We start from the raw sequence: 17,611 nt of genomic DNA on the forward strand, positions 1-17,611 counted from the left end.
GATTTCTTTGGCTCCAACCCCGTGTGATGTCAGCGTTTGGCACTTGCTCTGTCTCATTCAGAAGCAGTACACAGGGGTCCTCCACAAAGGAGCTGAATAACCTGTATTTATAGTAACAGGATGCTTGACAAAGCCTCCCAGCTGCAGTGAGTCTGGGATCAGGGCCCAGCCTGACAGGCAGAATCTCTCCTGTTCAGATAGGTTGGTGCAAGAGAACGTCACCAGAAGTGAGAAGCTTGGAGTTTCACAACGAAGTGTGAATGAACAATTAACTCCTTTATCATAAAGTCTCCAATTCAAGCTGTTCTTTTGCAAAGGTTTTCAGTCTTTGAATGCAGGCTTTATATGGATTTATTGGCAATTGTGATCGGAGGGAACTGTAGTGTTAGAACCTGATTGGTGATATCATGGTTGGTCAGGGAGCAGCTTGAGTGGCTCACGCACGTTTCGAGATCACTTCGCCTCTGAGTGTCTCTCGGTATGATTTGATTTCTCTTCACACTTACTGATTTGATCTCTCTTCACTGTTGCCAATTTGGCAGAAACCTCACTGAGATAATGGTGCTGCTGAGGCACGTTTGTGTAAATCTTCAACTAACGGTGGCATTTTACATAGGCTGCCCATTATAGAAACCACCCATTTTTATTCCCATTGATTTCAATGGAAATGTAAATTGGGCGGTTTCTGTAACGGGCAGCCCATCCAAAACACCAGTGTTATACCCGAGCGGCAAGTTGAATGTCTACCCCATCAAGTTTCCTTGGGCATTGATGAGTGAATGAATACAGAGCCACTCTCTCTCAAACAGCTATATAGCTGGACAATTGCTATGCACGAGAAGCTTTCTTGAAGCAGAGAGAAAGCTTAGTCCTTCCAGTAGACGATTGCCCTGAAATTCCACAAGGATTCTCCTGGTCTCCCGCCGTAATTTCAGCTGAACACGGAAAGAAACCACCTAATTGGTGGAGAACAGGCATTTACGCCAGGTTCTCTAGGAGTTTTGCTGGTCTCCTGCCGAAATTACCCATGGACAGACTGGGAGAAACGCCGTAGAATTTCCGAACTGATACAATTTTTTACTCAATTACGCCATTTTTACTCGGGCTTCTGGAGGGGCAGCTAAGCCACCTGTCCAAAGCCGACAAGGTCCTTCTTTTTAAATAGGGAGATTGGACTCGAAAGATGTCATTGGTCCCCGACTGCAATTGTCACTCAGGCCTGAGCAGGAAAGCTGCTGTGGTTTTCAGCCAGGCTGAAGAGATTCGGGAGCTGGCAGAAAGAAACAGAAGCCCAAAGTTGTTTACTTAAAACAAAAGTAAAATACTGCGCATGATAAAAATCTAAAATAAAAATTGAAAATGCTGGAAACGCTCAGTAGATCAGGCAGCATCTGTGGAGAGAGAAACAGAGTTAACGAAAAGTCATTGACCTGAAACATTAACTATGTTTCTCTCTCAACAGATGCTGCCTGACTGGCTGAGTATTTCCAGCATTTTCTATTATTATTTAATTTTTTTACCTGCCAGGCATGGCTCAGTGTAGCACTCTTGCCTCCGAGTCAGAAGGTTGTGGATTCATAGTCCCACTCCTGAGACTTGAGCACATAATCCAGACTGACACTCCAGTGCAGTACTGAGTGAATGCTGCAGTGTCAGAGGTGTCACCTTTCAGATGAGACGTTAAACTAATGTTCTGGCTACCCTCTCAGGTGGATGTAAAAAATTCCATGACACTACTTCAAAAAACAGCAGGGGAGTTCTCCCTGGTACTCTGGCCAATATTTATCCCTCAACCAACACCTACAAACCCCAGATTATCTGATCATTATCACATTGCTGTTTGTGGGACCATGCTGTATGCAAATTGGCTGCTGTGTTCCCTATATTACAAGTGACTACAATTCAAAATTGGCTATAAAATGGTTTGGGGACATCCTGAGGTCCTTTTTGTAGGACCAGTCCGGGTGCCATAAGGAAAGTTGCAGCCTTCCCATTAGACCCTTCTGAAATGCCCTTTCCCCACATTTAACCTCCTGTCAATAGGCTGTCCAATTTCCCAAATGTCAGGAGCCTCTTCCCACTCACCTCCTGCCTGGATTGGGCAAGAAGTGAATCGCTAGCATGTTAATGAGGTTCTAGAGTTAAAATACCCTGGGTCAGTTTTCTGCTGCAGCAGGTGGCCAACACCCACTCAAAATCCATCCGGAATTAAAATTGGGGCCTAGTTATTGCTTCCATTAAAATAGAGGACAAAGGAATCTCCTACGAATATTTTAAAGATTTGTCTACTAATATCATCCATTTCTAGCCTTTTAAATCCTAATATTGTAAGGGCATTTTCGGGTCCTAGTTGAGATGTCATGGATGGTTTAGGGCCTACTTAAGGTCACTTGACCATTTCGTGCCTGGTTAAGGTGAAACAGTTAGTTTTGCGCCTGGTTAAGGTGGAACAGCTAGCTTTGTGCCTGGTTAAGGTGGAACAGCTAGTTTTGTGCCTGGTTAAGGTGGAACAGATAGTTTTGTGCCTGGTTAAGGTGGAACAGCTAGCTTTGTGCCTGGTTAAGGTGAAATGATTGGCTTTGTACCTAGTTATGGTGGGTTGGCCTATTTGAAGTCTGTAATATAACGGCTGAGGGGTTGCTGTGAGAAATACTGACATTTAGCCTGGTTTAGGATCAAGAGCTGAGATGTTTGTGTTACATAATTAACCATTGGTTGTATCTGGGATAACCTTGCTCCTTTAAACGAGAGTTTGTTTTTTGAGGTATGTGTTTTTGTTATGTTGCTTTGGAAAGAAAGTTGAAAATGCGAGTTCCAGAGGAGCATTGGCGGGCGCCTTGGAACAGGTCACCTGGGAATGCAAGAGCAGGGAAATAATAACTGTGCAGGGGTCTCCTCATGGTTAAAACATGGCCCAGCATGGAAAAGAACCATGCAACAGCAAAAAACATGCCAGATTTGATCCATGGTCTGCCTCAGCCATGGTGACACTAGGAGTTGCTACAATTGGCTACAGTGGCTCTGGGTTAGGGAGGAGGAACAGCCACTGTGGTTCATGCTCCCCACTCGTTTACCTGGTGATTCCCTGATAGAAAGTGCACGAATGTACAAAGTCGGATCAAGTTAAGATTAGGGTGAGTGGTGAGGTCAAATAGTCTACCAACAATCGCCATTAAGGCTCACACATGAAGAACGGGCACTTTGGCCGGGAGCTCCCAGCGGGTCAGGCAACGGCTCCGGGAGAGGAGAGGAGAAAACTGAAGAAAGCAAACAAGAGTTTTGTGTTCAGAAAAAATATTCAGCCAATCAGATTGACTGTTGCCTGTCTGAAATCTAGTTCTTTGTTTCACATTCTAGTGTTGGCTGCAGTGATGCTTGGGGCAGCTCCACTTTAATAAGACACTATAGCGCCCTGTCCCTCAAGCCAAGTTAAATTTACTTGTGGAACCGCTGGGCTCTGATTTTTTTTTAAACCCCTCTCAATTTATTCCAAAATTATTTTACTTGCATCTGTCCTGGCTACCACTCCAGTGCTAAGCTTGCCCTTAACAGGGTGTTAGTGTTGAACTATGAGTGCAGTCTTTCATTCATTCTTACATGGATGTATATCTTTCCAGAAACATGTTTTGGCAGCTTGGGACTGATTCCAGACACCTAGAGACTCCCAGCTTTAATAATAAACCGTCCATCTTTATGAAAGTGCCATAAAACTAAACGGGTAGATGTCCCGTCAAACTATTAACAGCTCCTAAACAACACTGGAGACCGCAGATTCTTTGCTGAAAATGCGCTTTCAAGCACATTCCAGACTGAGGCCTTTTTCTGGAGACGGAAGCCATTATATTCCATGTAAAGGATGGCAGCATAGAACTGAGAAGGTCTGCTTGTGTATCTGTCTGATCTAATGGACGAGTAAAAAAGAAAAGACTTACATTTATATAGAGCCTTTCACGACATCAGGATGTCCCAAAGTGCTTTACAGCCAATGAAGTACTTTTTGAAGTGTAGCCAGTGTGGTAATGTAGGATATGCGGTTGCCAATTTGTGCACAGCAATGTCCCACAAACAGCAACGTGATAATGACCAGAAAATCTATTTAGATTGATGTTGTGCAAGAGGTAAATATTGGCCAGAACTCCCCTGCTCTTCTTCGAGATGGTACCGTGGGATCTTTTATGTCCACCTGAGAAGGCAGACAGGGCCTTGGTTTAACGTCTCATCCAAGAGATAGTCCAGCAGTGTCTCAATTTTAAAATTTTCATCCTCTTGTTCAAATCCTTCCATGGCCTTGTCCCTCCCTATCTCTGTATCCTCCTCCTGCCCAACCTCCAAGAACCCTAGGTTCCTCCAATCTGACCTGATTTTCATCACTTGACCGTTGGCAGCTGTGCATTCAGTTGTCTAGGACACAAAGACCTGGAATTTCCTCCCCAAACGTCTTTGCCTCTCCACCTCTTTCTCCACTTTTAAGACCCTGCTTAAAATCTTAAAATCTCTGTACCCAAGAGTCTGGTCACCTGTACAAAGGTGGACTGCTTCTCTGGCTCAGTGTCAGTTTTTGTCTGATTATGCTACTGTGAAGCACCTTGGGATGTTTTACTATGTTAAAGGTGCTATATAAATGTAAGTTGTGGTTGTATAGTGAGATCCCACCAGTCTCGCAGTTGTGCAGTTCCCTAGTTGTGCCAGATGATGAGCTTGGGGCCGTAGCCTGGATTGAAGTTCTACCACTTCTGCTCATTTGCCACCATCGTCAAGGAATAGAGACTTTCTGGAGGGGATGAATATTTGCCCAGAGCAACAGTACAACCCGCGAGGCCACTTCATCTCAGTGGAGCCAGCTGTTTGCTCAATTGATCAAATCAATCATATCTTGCAGTTTGCAATGCATTCAGACTGGATCATCTATTAGATTGTATCACTCTGGCACTTGGTGCAGTCCTTTTTTGAAAACACTATGGCAATCACAGTCTCAATCAGTTCAGTAGTAGTGGGTAAACAGACTACAACTATTGCAGTATTGATCACTGCGGACAAGGGAAACCTCAGATTCAACTGCTGGTCAGTGCTAAGTTATCTCGTCTCAGGTTTAGTTTAATTGATCCCAGCATCCCTGGTTTATGAAGTGAGAAAAGGAGCCAAAATTTCTGCTTATGATCATTGTGCTATGACTCCTGTTCGAATGCGTGCATGTGAGGGTGAGTGCATGTTTGTGTGTGTGCGTGTGCATGTACACATGCATGTGCACATTTGTATGAGTGTGCATGAGTGTGCATACGTATGCATGTGCTCATGCGTCTACCTGTGCATGTATATGTGCTTGTGGGGATATCAAATGAGAACAGGATCTGGCTCTGCTGCAGTGCTCTAACAATTAAATAACCTGCAGACACTCACTATAAAGGACCACACATGTAGAAAGGCCACTTGGAGAGGTTTCGAAGGGCTTGGGTATCAGTGGAACATGCACCAGCACGAGTCAGCGCATTCAGAAAAAGTTCAGAGAAAGAGCACATATTTGGGTGGGAGGAATGGGGTTAGGGTTAGGGTTTTGCTTAATTTTACGCAAAGAGTTCCTCAATTCCTTACTTAATTCTTTGAAAACTGGTTCAATTGGGACCTTTGGGCATAAAGTCTTCTCTTCGCCTATGGTTATCAATGTAGCTCCATGGTTCGTTAGGCATACCTGGAAAGGGACTCAATGGTGAGTATGTTCTTACTTGGGACATCCCAGATCACAAATCTGAATTTTGTGTCTTAATATCTGACCACCTTAGTTTTGGGTGGGTTTTCTGTAATAGGGTTTTCTGCTTTAAGGTATCGGTTTTTAATCTGCTGTAAACATGAGTGGGTCAAAGCTAGTGCAGATTCACCCTGGAGGGAGCGCTCAGCCTCACTGGGATATTTGGAAAAACATAATTCAGTCAGGCAGAGTCAGCATGGATTTATGAAGGGGAAGTCATGTTTGACAAATTTGCTGGAATTCTTTGAGGATGTAATGAACAGGGTGGATGAAGGGGAACCAGTAGATGTCGTGTATTTGGATTTCCAGAAGGCATTTGACAATGTGCCACATAAAAGGTTACTGCACAAGATAAAAGTTCATGGGGTTGGGGGTAATATATTAACATGGATAGAGGATTGGCTAACTAACAGAAAACAGAGAGTCGGGATAAATGATTCATTCTCGGGTTGGCAATCAGTAACTAGTGGGGTGCCACAGGGATCAGTGCTGGGACCCCAACTATTTACAATCTATATTAATGACTTGGAAGAAGGGACCGAGTGTAACATAGCCAAGTTTGCTGATGATACAAAGATGGGATGAAAAATACTGTGTGAGGAGGACACAAAAAAACCTGCAAAAGGACATAGACAGGCTAAGTGAGTGGGCAAACATTTGGCAGATGGAGTATAATGTTGGAAAGTGTGAGATTATGCACTTTGACAGAAAAAAATCAAAGAGCAAGTTATTATTTAAACGGAGAAAAATTGCAAAGTGCTGCAGTACAGCGGGATCTGGGGTACTTGTGCATGAAACATAAGTATCCCCAGGTCCCGCTGTATGCAGATACAGCAAGTGATCAGGAAGGCCAATGGAATCTTGGCCTTTATTGCAAAGGGGATGGAGTATAAAAGCAGGGAAGTCTTGCTACAATTATACAGGGTATTGGTGAAGCCACACCTGGAATACTGCATACAGTTTTGGTTTCCATATTTGAGAAAGGAGATACTTGCTTTGGAGGCAGTTCAGAGAAGGTTCACTAGGTTGATTCCGGAGATGAGGGGATTGACTTATGAGGATAGGTTGAGTAGGTTGGGCCTCTACTCATTGGAATTCAGAAGAATGAGAGGTGATCTTATCGAAACATATAAGATTATGAGGGGGCTTGACAAGGTGGATGCAAAAGAATGTTTCCACTGATAGGGGAGACTAGAACGAGAGGGTTGTAAATCTTAGAATAAAGGACCACCCATTTAAAACTGAGATGAGGAGGAATTTCTTCTCTCAGAGGGTTGTAAATCTGTGGAATTCACTGCCTCAGAAACTGCCTGTGAAAGCTGGGTCATTGAATAAATTTAAGACCGAGCTAGACAGTTTCTTAACCAATAAGGGAATAAGGGGTTATGGCGAGCGGGCGGGAAAGTGGACCTGAGTCCATGATCGGATCAGCCATGATCGTATTAAATGGCGGAGCAGGCTCGAGGGGCCGTATGGCCTATTCCTGCTCTTATTTCTTATGTTCTTATGTACCAAGAACCAATCAGAGTTGCTCTTTAATGGAGGCCATGCATCCCAATGATGTCATCCCACTGAGGTCTGGGTGACTTAAGTTCTATGTCTTTGGAATTAGCTACGTGAAACACAGTCGATCTGATTCAAAGCAAAGTGAGATCACGCAGGGCTAGCTTTGCCGTTCATCATTCCTAACCCTTTACTGATTCATATTCGAGATGTTATACCAATATGTCTGACATCTGATCTTACTGCTGTTCGGAGCTAGGCTTGTTGGTGTAGTAAGTGGGCAGAGGTGGATAGATCGGTCTCCTGCGTCAGCTGTGGCTCAGTGCTAGTGCTGTCACCTCTCAGTCAGAAGGTTGTGGGTTCAAGAGACTTGAGCACAAAATCTAGGTTGCCATTCCAGTCCGTACTGAAGGAGTGCTGCACTGTCAAAGGTGCCATCTTTCGGATGTGATGTTGAACCAAGGTCCAATATTTATCCCTCAATCAAGACCTAAAAAAAAAGAGATTACGTGGTCATTATCTCATTGCTGTTGGTGTGCGTAAGTTGGTTACCGTGTTTCCTACATTACGGTGTCTACACTTCAAAAAAAGTGCTCTTTGTTTGTAAAGTGCTTTGGAATATCCTGAAGTTGTGAAAGGCGCTATATAAATGCAAGTCTTTCTTTTCTTTCCTCTGCTAAGGACATGCTTTTCAGTGTCTCACTGTAAATAGAAGAAGGTTGCGAAAGGCTAAATTTCTCCGACACCGAGGCAGTGTCTCTCTGTGAATGGGAAGAGGCGGGTGACAGTGTTAATCCCCTTTTGCAGCGAGGCTGGCCAGTGTCATGTGTAAGTGGGAAGAAGCCACTGAAGGGGTTAATCCCCTCGTACCCCACATTGACAGGCAGAGATGGGTAAAAAGGTTAATCCCTCTCTAGAGAGGGCTGCCCAGTGACTAATTGTAAATGGGAAGGGGGGTGGGGTTGGGGTGGCGGGTGAATCATTTTTCATAAGCTGACAGATTTCAGTTGGACTGACTATCCTGCCAAATACATTTCCTGGAAGTGAGGGTCAGTCTTGATTGTTGGGGGTCACTTTCTCTGAGTTTTCTGTTTAATGGCAGAGACTTACGAAAATTAAACATCAAGGTTAAAAATCCCATCCCGTCAGAGTGCCATCTTTTAAAACCCTCGAAGCTCGGGCTCAAGGAAATCTGTTTGGATGAAGCTCTGTGGCTGTCAGACCCACCCCCACTCTTGATGCAGTGCATGAAGCAGGAAATTCCAGATTTCTGTTCCTTAGTCCAGCCTTTCCCCGGCACTAGGATGCTGTAGTTCATTTGTGACCAGCAGCTCCCACGGGAGGGCTTCAGCGGAGCCCGTCAGGGGTGGAGAGGTCCCTCTGCCGGGTCGGGAGAAATCCAATCTCCGACATGGATGCCATCATCATCCAGGAGCGTTTGGTGGAGCGACTCCTCTCTCCCAGGACTGTATCAGAAAGGTGCCGACGGGCAAGGCTGAAGGTATGATGAGTTTCGGGATAGGGCAGTGTGCGGAACCAAGGCAGAACGAAAGGAGCGGGAGGTGCTCGCAGGACAGACAAACGGGAAGGAGAAGGGAGGGTGAAAGGAGGCGGGAGAGCTGATCTATTTGTACTTTCTGTTCAAATGAGCTTAGTGACTCACCCGCTGGAATGAGTGCACTGAGGTTTCTGCTGGGATATGCGTCTCGCCTGAATACTATTCTTGTAATCAGACAAGATACCGGGGTTCATTTGGAATCTCTGTGTGAGCCACATGGAATAAAAGTATCGGTGAGATGTCGCAGTCAAACACTTTGGGAAGAAGTTTCTGAAGCTGTGTTGCAAGTAGCTATAATTGAGAACCCCCAGGGTCCCATCATTCAGTGACACTGGGTATTGTTAATGAGAACTTCAGGGTCCCCTCATTCAGTGGCACTGGGTGTTGTTACTGAGAACCTCAGGGTTTCCTCATTCAGTGGCACTGGATGTTGTTGTCATGTATGTAACTTATATGTAACACCACTGCAATATTGTATATACTTAAGCAATGCACACCTTGACCACAGCGGGTGAACTTGTGGGAGACGCTCCTTACCTGGTCATCCAAGTATATAAAGGGAGGTCACACGCAGGGTCATCACTTCTTGGTCCTGTGGATAAAGGTTCAGGTCATAGAATGACCTTGTCCATAGAATGTACCTCAAGTGGGTTTTGTGCCATTGAGTAAGGACTTTACATTGGCAACGAGAAGCGGGAATCAACAACCCACGAGAATGGCCACCGGTAGCACAGAGGAACGGTACTGTGTTGGTGAGGACTGGGACGAGGCTCCAGAAAAGCTTTGTCATGAAAGAATGGCTAGGAGATGCAGCGGCCGACAAGTGAACTGCTGGCCAGCTGCGGACCTAAGACTTACGCGCTCATGAAGGACCTACTAGAACCCGAGCAGCATACACATGGCCCAGATTCTATACCCACCGACGTCATGAAGGACAGAGCATACCGGACTTCGTTGCGGACCCCCAGCGGTTGGCCAGCCTCTGTGAGTTCACAGACGCCTGCAGGAGGGAGATGGTAAGGGATTTCTTTATTGAGGGCACCTGTCATACGGGGATTTTCTGAAAGTTAATCGAGACCAAGGACTTGACTTTGGAAACAGCGGCGTTGATGGCTCAGAGTTTCATGGCGGGGGAGGAGGAAACCAAAATAATATATGCGCGCAATTCTGCCTCCAACGCGGCGATGGATCAGGGAGTCAATATCATAAATGGGACTCAGAGCCCCGCAGGCAGGCAAGAGCAGTTCGACACACCACAGGCAGCAATAGACCCCAGAGCAGGTTTTCAACAGAGATAATGGCAGGCTGAACGGACATTTACGCCATCACAGTGGACAATGCAGTCCGGGATGGGGCCATTGACACTCACTAACAGGGTACTCAAGGGCAGTCAAGGGGACAATCAGTGAGGAATGCTGGATCATAGCGCCTTTGTTCACAACAACGGGAATCTCAGCTCATGCTCGAAGTGTGGGGGAAAACACTCTGCCAGGACTTGCAGGTTTCAACAATTTGTCTGCAGAAATTGCAACCTCAGTGGCCATTTAGCTCGAATGTGCAGAAAGCCTGTAACCAGGCTAATTTACGAGGCGGATGGACCAGAAGAGGGGTCTGTGATGCAGGATGACTCTTGCGGCAAATCAATGGACGCTGAAGTTCAGCAGGTTCATGTGGCAAACATTCACAGCTCATGTACCAAAACGCCACCAATAATGATGAAGGTTTTATTAAACGGCATCCCTGTATGCATGGAGCTGGACACGGGGGCCAGCCAGTCACTCATGAGCGTTCAACAATTCAAAAAGCTATGGCCACTCAAAGCCAGTAGACCCAAACTAGAACGCATTGAGACACAACTACGGACGTATACCAAAGAAATCATTCCAGTACTAGGCAGTGCAAAGTTGGCGGTCACACACAATGGATCAGTGAACCGGCTGCCGCTCTGGATTGTCCTGGGCAATGGTCCCGCACTGTTGGGAAGGAGCTGGTTAGCTGAGATGAACTGGAAATGGGGGGATGTGCACGCAATGTCATCTGTGGAGCGAAGTTCGTGCTCACAAGTCTTACAACAATTTGAGTCACTATTCCAACCTGGCGTCGAGACATTCAAAGGTACCAAAGTAGTGATACGCATCACCCCGGGCGCCAGACCAGTACAGCACAAAGCCAGAGTGGTGCCGTATGTGATGCGGGAGAAAATTGAGAGCGAATTGGACCGTTTGCTGAGAGAGGGCATCATCTCGCCCATTGAATTCAGCGACTGGCCGAGCCCCATCGTTCCCATCCTAAAAGTGGATGGTTCTGTCAGGATCTGTGCGACTACAAGGCCACTATCAATCGGGTGTCCCTACAAGACCAATACCTGCTCCCGAGAGCGGAGGATCTTTTCGCCACGCTGGCAGGTGGCAAGCTGTTTACCAGGTTGGATCTCACTTCAGCCTATATGACCCAAGAACTGGCCGACGAATCTAAACTACTGACCACCATCACTACGCACAAGGGACTGTTCGTTTACAATAGGTGCCCGTTTGGCATTCGATCAGCGGCCACGATTTTTCAAAGAAACATGGAAAGCCTGCTTAAATGCATTCCTGGAACAATCGTATTTCAGGACGACATCCTCATCACGGGTTGTGACACCGAGGAACATCACCACAACCTGGAGGAGGTGCTACGCTGACTGGACCGGGTAGGCCTGCGACTCAAGAAGTCTAAATGTGTGTTTTTGGCTCCGGAGGTTGAGTTCCTGGGCAGGATTGTTGCTGCAGATGGGATTCGGCCCACCAAATCCAAAACAGAGGCGATTCGACAAGCGCCCAGACCCGGCAACACATCAGAGTTGCGTTCATTTCTGGGACTCTTGAACTATTTTGGGAACTTACTGCCGAACTTAAGCACGTTGTTGGAGCCGCTTCACGTGCTCCTGCGTAAGGGTTGCGATTGGTTTTGGGGGGACTGTCAAGAACGGGCTTTCAATCGGGCGCGGAACCTACTTTGTTCAAATAAGTTATTGACCCTGTACGACCCCTGTAAGAAATTGGTTCTGACATGTGATGCATTGTCCTATGGAGTTGGGTGCGTGTTGCAGCAGAGTAATGCTGAGGGCGAACTACAACCTATGGCTTATGCTTCCAGGTTGCTCTCAAGCAGAACGGGGATAGGGGATGGTTGAGAAGGAGGCACTCGCGTGTGTCTATGGTGTAAAAAAAATGCATCAGTACCTTTTTGGCAGGAGGTTCGAATTAGAAACGGATCACAAGCCGTTAACATCCTTGTTGTCAGACAGCAAGGTTGTCAATGCCAACGCGTCAGCCCGCATACAGCAATGGGATCTCACGCTGACTGCTTATGACTACTCCATCCTGCACCGGCCTGGCACAGAAAATTGCGCTGATGCGCTCAGCAGGCTTCCACTGGCCACCACTGAGGGGGCAGCGGAGCAAAGCGCTAAGATGGTCATGGCCGTTGATCCCTTTGACAGCTCAGGCTCCCCCATCACAGCCCGCCAGATCAAAATCTGGACAAATAGAGATCCCCTCCTATCTCTGATTAAGAAATGTGTCCTGACTGGGGATTGGGTGCCCGCACACGGAGCATGCCCTGAGGAGGTCAGACCGTTTCATAGGCGGATGGATGAGCTCTCAATCCAAGCTGACTGCCTACTGTGGGGCAGCCGGGTAGTCATGCCCCAGAGGGGCAGGGAGGCATTCATCAGGGAACTCCGCAGTGAGTATCCAGGCATCATTCTGATGTGTTCGCAGCTGCACGACGTGTGCCCAGCTGGGTAATACCCGCAGGGGAGGCCCCGCTCAGCCTGTGCCACTGGCCTACCAGGACATGGTCTCACATTCATGTGGACTGCGTGGGCCCGTTCATGGGAAAACTGTTTCTCATTGTGGTAGATGCGTACTTGAAATGGATCGAGTGCATAATTTTGAATTCATGCATGACATCCACCACTGTGGAGAGTCTACGTGTGGTCTTTGCAACCCACAGCTTGCCGGACATCCTTGTTAGCGATAATGGCCCATGTTTCACGAGCTATGCATTCCGGGAGTTCATGTCGGGCAATGGCATCAACCATGTCAAGACAGCACCGTTCAAGCCGGCCTCCAATGGCCAGGCGGAATGTGCGGTCCAAATCATTAAACAAGGCATGTTCAGGATACAAGGACCCTCCCTTCAATGCCGTCTATCACGCCTCCTGCTGGCCTATAGGTCACGGGGGTCCCGCCCGCTGAGCTACTTATGAAACGAACACTCAAAACTCGGTTGTCCCTCATTCACCCAGTCCTGTCCGACATAGTTGAGGGCAAGCGCCAGTCCCAAAACGAGTACCATGACCGAAATTTAAGGGGGAGATGTATAGAAATAAATGACCCCATATTCGTCCTCAATCATGCCATGGGGCCCAAATGGCTTGAGGGTACTGTAATAGACAAAGAGGGGAACAGGGTCATCATGGTTAAACTTAACAATGGGCAGATATGCCGTAAGCATCTGGACCAAGTAAAAAAAAAGGTTCAGCATAGACACTGAGGAACCCGAGGAAGAGCATGAGATGGTGCTGACACCACCGCCAGTAAACGAGCAACAAGAACATTCAGCAGCATGCACAGTCCCGGCGGTCAGCCCGGACAGGCCGGAATCACCACAGGTGACAGACACTCGCGCCAAGACTCAACAACCAGAGCCCCAACTGCGGTGCACCACGAGGGAGCGTAGACCACCTGAAAGACTTAACCTATGATCCCAATAAGACTTTGGGGGGGGAGGGGGGAAGGTGATGTCATATATGTAACCTCTATGTAACACCACTGCAATACTGTATATACTTAAGCAATGCACACCTTGACCACAGGGGGTGAACTTGTGGGAGACACTCCTTACCTGGTCATCCAGGTATATAAAGGGAGGTCACACGCAGGGTCATCACTTCTTGGTCCTGTGAATAAAGGTTCAGGTCATAGAGTGACCTTGTCCATAGAATGTGCCTTGTGTGGGTTTTGTGCCATTGAGTAAGGACTTTACAGTTGTTATTATGAGCCCCAGGGTCTTATCATTCAGTGACACTTGTTGTTACTGAGAACCCCCATGGTTACTTCATTCAGTGACACTGGATGTTGTTACTGAGAATCCCAGGGTCTCCACTCTGTCACTGGATGTTGTTACTGAGAATCCCAGGGTCTCCACTCCGTGCTGCTGGATGTTGTTACTGAGTACTAGCTCAGTATTTGAATTTGAGTGCCAGAGCACTGTTGCTGAACATGTCTCCCCCCAATTGTACCATAAGTGATACAGTGCATTGCTGCTGACTATCTCCCCCACATCCTCCCCTCCTACCCCCACAGCCCACCCCCATCTGTTTTGCTGTAACCATGACGCACAGCTCTATCATTGAGCACTTCCAGATCCCAGAGAACAGCATGGACTTTCCATCGTATAGCCTGACACAGCAGTTTATCTTTTGTTCTGTGTCGATTACAGACATAAGGATGAACTTATTGATTTACAGCGTGTGCAAAGACATTACTGAGCAGTGAGCGTTCTATGCAGTCCCGTATGAACTGTATAGAATATCCATCGTATGGCAAGTTGCATCATCTCTTTTATATTTGTGGAAACATGCAGTTTTCCAGAAAGGGGCTGCACTTCAGGGAATGGTCTAGGATTGCAGTTTGATTATAATGAAGCAGGCTGTTGAAGTGGTTGTTCAATTATATGCTCCTGCGCACCTCCAACTTTCATCGCTCCACCATTGGCAGCCATGTCTTCAGCTGCTTGGCCCTAAGCTCTGGAATTCCCTCCCGAAACATCTTCCTCTCTCTACCTCTATTCCCATTTAAGACGCTCTTTACAACATACCTCTTTGACCAATCTTATGGTCACCTGTCCTAATATCTTCTTATGTGGTTCGGTGTCAAAGTTTGTGTGATAACACATCTGCAAAGCATCGTGGGACATTTTGCTGCGTTAAAGGCACTATATTAATGCAAGTTGTTATTGTTGCAGTTGTGAAAAGTGGTGGAGAAGAAAGCATCCAAGTAAAACTACAATGGAACTGGTGGCACCAGCTTACATGATAAGGGTGGGCAGCTCAGAAAGGTGAGCACTGGACTGAGGGACAGAGGTACTGGGGTATAAATCCTGTCAGGGTTCAACTGGGACTTTCACCCATCTGAAGTCTGTGGGTAAAATGGTCAATGCCATCTGCGGAGCTGGTTTCGATCGCTGGAGGAGATTGTAGAGGAATCTTTCATAGTTTCTATTTTTACTCGGTGCTTTGTTGTGATCTGGGATGCACTGCAGATTCTGGAAGCAGATTCAATAGTAGCTTTGAAAAGGGAGTTGAAAAGAAGACATTTGCGGGGCTGTGGGGAAAGAGCAAGGGTGTGGGATTGATTGGATAACCCTTTCACAGAGCTGAATGGCCTCCTTGTGTGCTATATGATTCCATGATTCTGTGACACCATTCCCTGCTACTGTGGCTGTAAACTGAATGGGGGCATCTGCATAAACAAGGGTGTGTGGCAGCTTTGACATTGTTTCTCTGTGTTCCACTGCTTGTGTGAAGAGCTGCATGAAAGAATGAATCCCGTCCGCATCTTACTGCAAAAAAGGTTTATAAGGTTCACCCCCCGCCCCCCAGCCCCTGAAGGGATCAGAGTGGCTGTGCTTTTCCACACACAAGGAGTGAGGTTGGTGAAAGGGTTAACGGAAAGTCTTGTTTTTATAGTGCGCCTTATCATCTTCCAAATACATCTCAAAGCACTTCACGCACAGCAAATTACTTTATAAGGCAGCGGCTTTTCTTTGAATGTAGGCAAATGTGGCTACCATTTTGCACACAGCAAGATCCCACAAACAGCATTACATCGAGTTTACAGCACAGAAACAGGCCATTCAGGCCAACTGCTCCATGCAGCGTTTATGCTCCACATCAGCCTCCTCCCACTCTACTTCAACTAACCCTCTCTGCATCTCCTTCTACTTTCTCCCTCATGTGCTGATCAAGTATCCTCTTAAAGGCAGTTTATGCTATTCGCCTCAACTACTCCATGTGGTAGCATGTTCCACATTCTAACCACTCTCTGGGTAAAGAGGTTTCTCCTGAATTCCCGATTGGACTTATTTGCGACTATCTTATATTTATGGCCCCTAGTATGACAAGTGGAAACATCTTTGCTACATCTACCTTATCAAACACTTTAATAATGTTAAAGACCATTATCAGGTCACAGATCAGCCTTCTCTTTTTTAAAGAAAAGAGCCCCAGCCTGTTCAATTGTTCCTGATAGTTATGATCTCTCAGTTCTGGAATCACCCTTGTAAATCTGATGTGGGGAATCTGTCTGGGAAGTCCGCCCTGCGCTACATCCCGGGAGAATGAATATTAATCCAATTGGAGAGGACCTGTGTATGTCAGGAGCGGTGATTTCCTTGTGTGGGCCTCCATGCCAAGATTCGATTTGGGGTCCCTACAATTTACTAGACAAAGGTACTAAATACTTACTTAATCTGGTGTAAAGTCCTCATGTAGACCATTGTATAATGGCATGTTTTCAATAGGTAATTTAAAAATGTTTAAGTAAATGATCAGGAGCCAGCTATTACCATTGCGTAGGCGACCTTTCACTGGAATCCGCTCAAGAACCCTGACTGACTCAGGTTCCCTGACTGACTCAGGTTCCCTTACTGACTCAGGTTCCCTTACTGACTCAGGGTCCCTTACTGACTCAGGGTCCCTCACTGGCTCGGGGTCCCTGACTGACTCGGGACCCCCACTGACTCAGGGTCACTAACTGACTCGGGGTCAATGACTGACTCAGGGTCACTGACTGACTCGGGACCTCTGACTGACTCGGGGGCCCTGACTGACTCGGGGACCCTGACTGACTCGGGACCCTGACTGACTCGGGACCCCTGACTGACTCGGGACCCCTGACTGACTCGGGGTCCCTGACTGACTCGAGGTCACTGACTGACTCGGGGTCCCTGACTGACTCGGGGTCCCTGACTGACTCGAAGTCACTGACTGACTCGGGGTCCCTGACTGACTCGGGGTCCCTGACTGACTCGGAGTCACTGACTGACTCGGAGTCACTGACTGACTCGGGGTCCCTGACTGACTCGGAGTCACTGACTGACTCGGGTCCACTGACTGACTCGGGATCCCTGACTGACTCGGGGTCCCTGACTGACTCGGGGTCCCTGACTGACTCGAGGTCACTGACTGACTCGGAGTCACTGACTGACTCGGAGTCACTGACTGACTCGGGGTCCCTGACTGACTCGAGGTCACTGACTGACTCGAGGTCACTGACTGACTCGGGTCCACTGACTGACTCGGGGTCCCTGACTGACTCGGGGTCCCTGACTGACTCGGGGTCCCTGACTGACTCGGGGTCAATGACTGACTCGGGGGCCCAGACTGACTCGGGGGCCCAGACTGACTCGGGGGCCCAGACTGACTCGGGGGCCCAGACTGACTCGGGGTCACTGACTGACTCGGGGTCACTGACTGACTCGGGGTCACTGACTGACTCAAGGTCACTGACTGACTCGGGGGCCCAGACTGACTCGGGGTCACTGACTGACTCGGGGTCACTGACTGACTCGGGCCCCCAACTGACTCAGGGCCCCCCACTGACTCGGGCCCCCTGACTGACCCGGGGTCATTGACTGACTCGGGACCCTGACTGACTCGGGGTCCCTGACTGACTCGGGGGCCCTTACTGACTCGGGGTCACTGACTGATCGGGACCCTCACTGATTGACTCGGGACCCTCACTGACTGACTCAGG

General features: G+C 47.6%; 1 protein-coding gene across 2 annotated transcripts in view; it reads left to right on the top strand.

Moving 5' to 3' along the window:
- septin5a (septin 5a) overlaps positions 1-17,611 on the top strand; it is a 100,173-nt gene that overhangs the window by 47,284 nt on the left and 35,278 nt on the right. The window contains exon 1 of one of the 2 annotated variants that reach the window (XM_070887598.1): positions 8,622-8,747. The exons of the other annotated variant lie outside the window; for it this stretch is intronic. Within the exon in view, the coding sequence (XP_070743699.1) occupies positions 8,658-8,747 (90 nt within the window). The 5' untranslated portion in view covers positions 8,622-8,657. Of the gene's footprint in view, positions 1-8,621; positions 8,748-17,611 lie in introns of those variants that run through there. 2 annotated transcript variants of the gene reach the window in all.

This window comes from Pristiophorus japonicus, chromosome 8 (genome assembly GCF_044704955.1).
Source record: "Pristiophorus japonicus isolate sPriJap1 chromosome 8, sPriJap1.hap1, whole genome shotgun sequence".
NCBI lineage: Eukaryota > Metazoa > Chordata > Chondrichthyes > Pristiophoridae > Pristiophorus > Pristiophorus japonicus.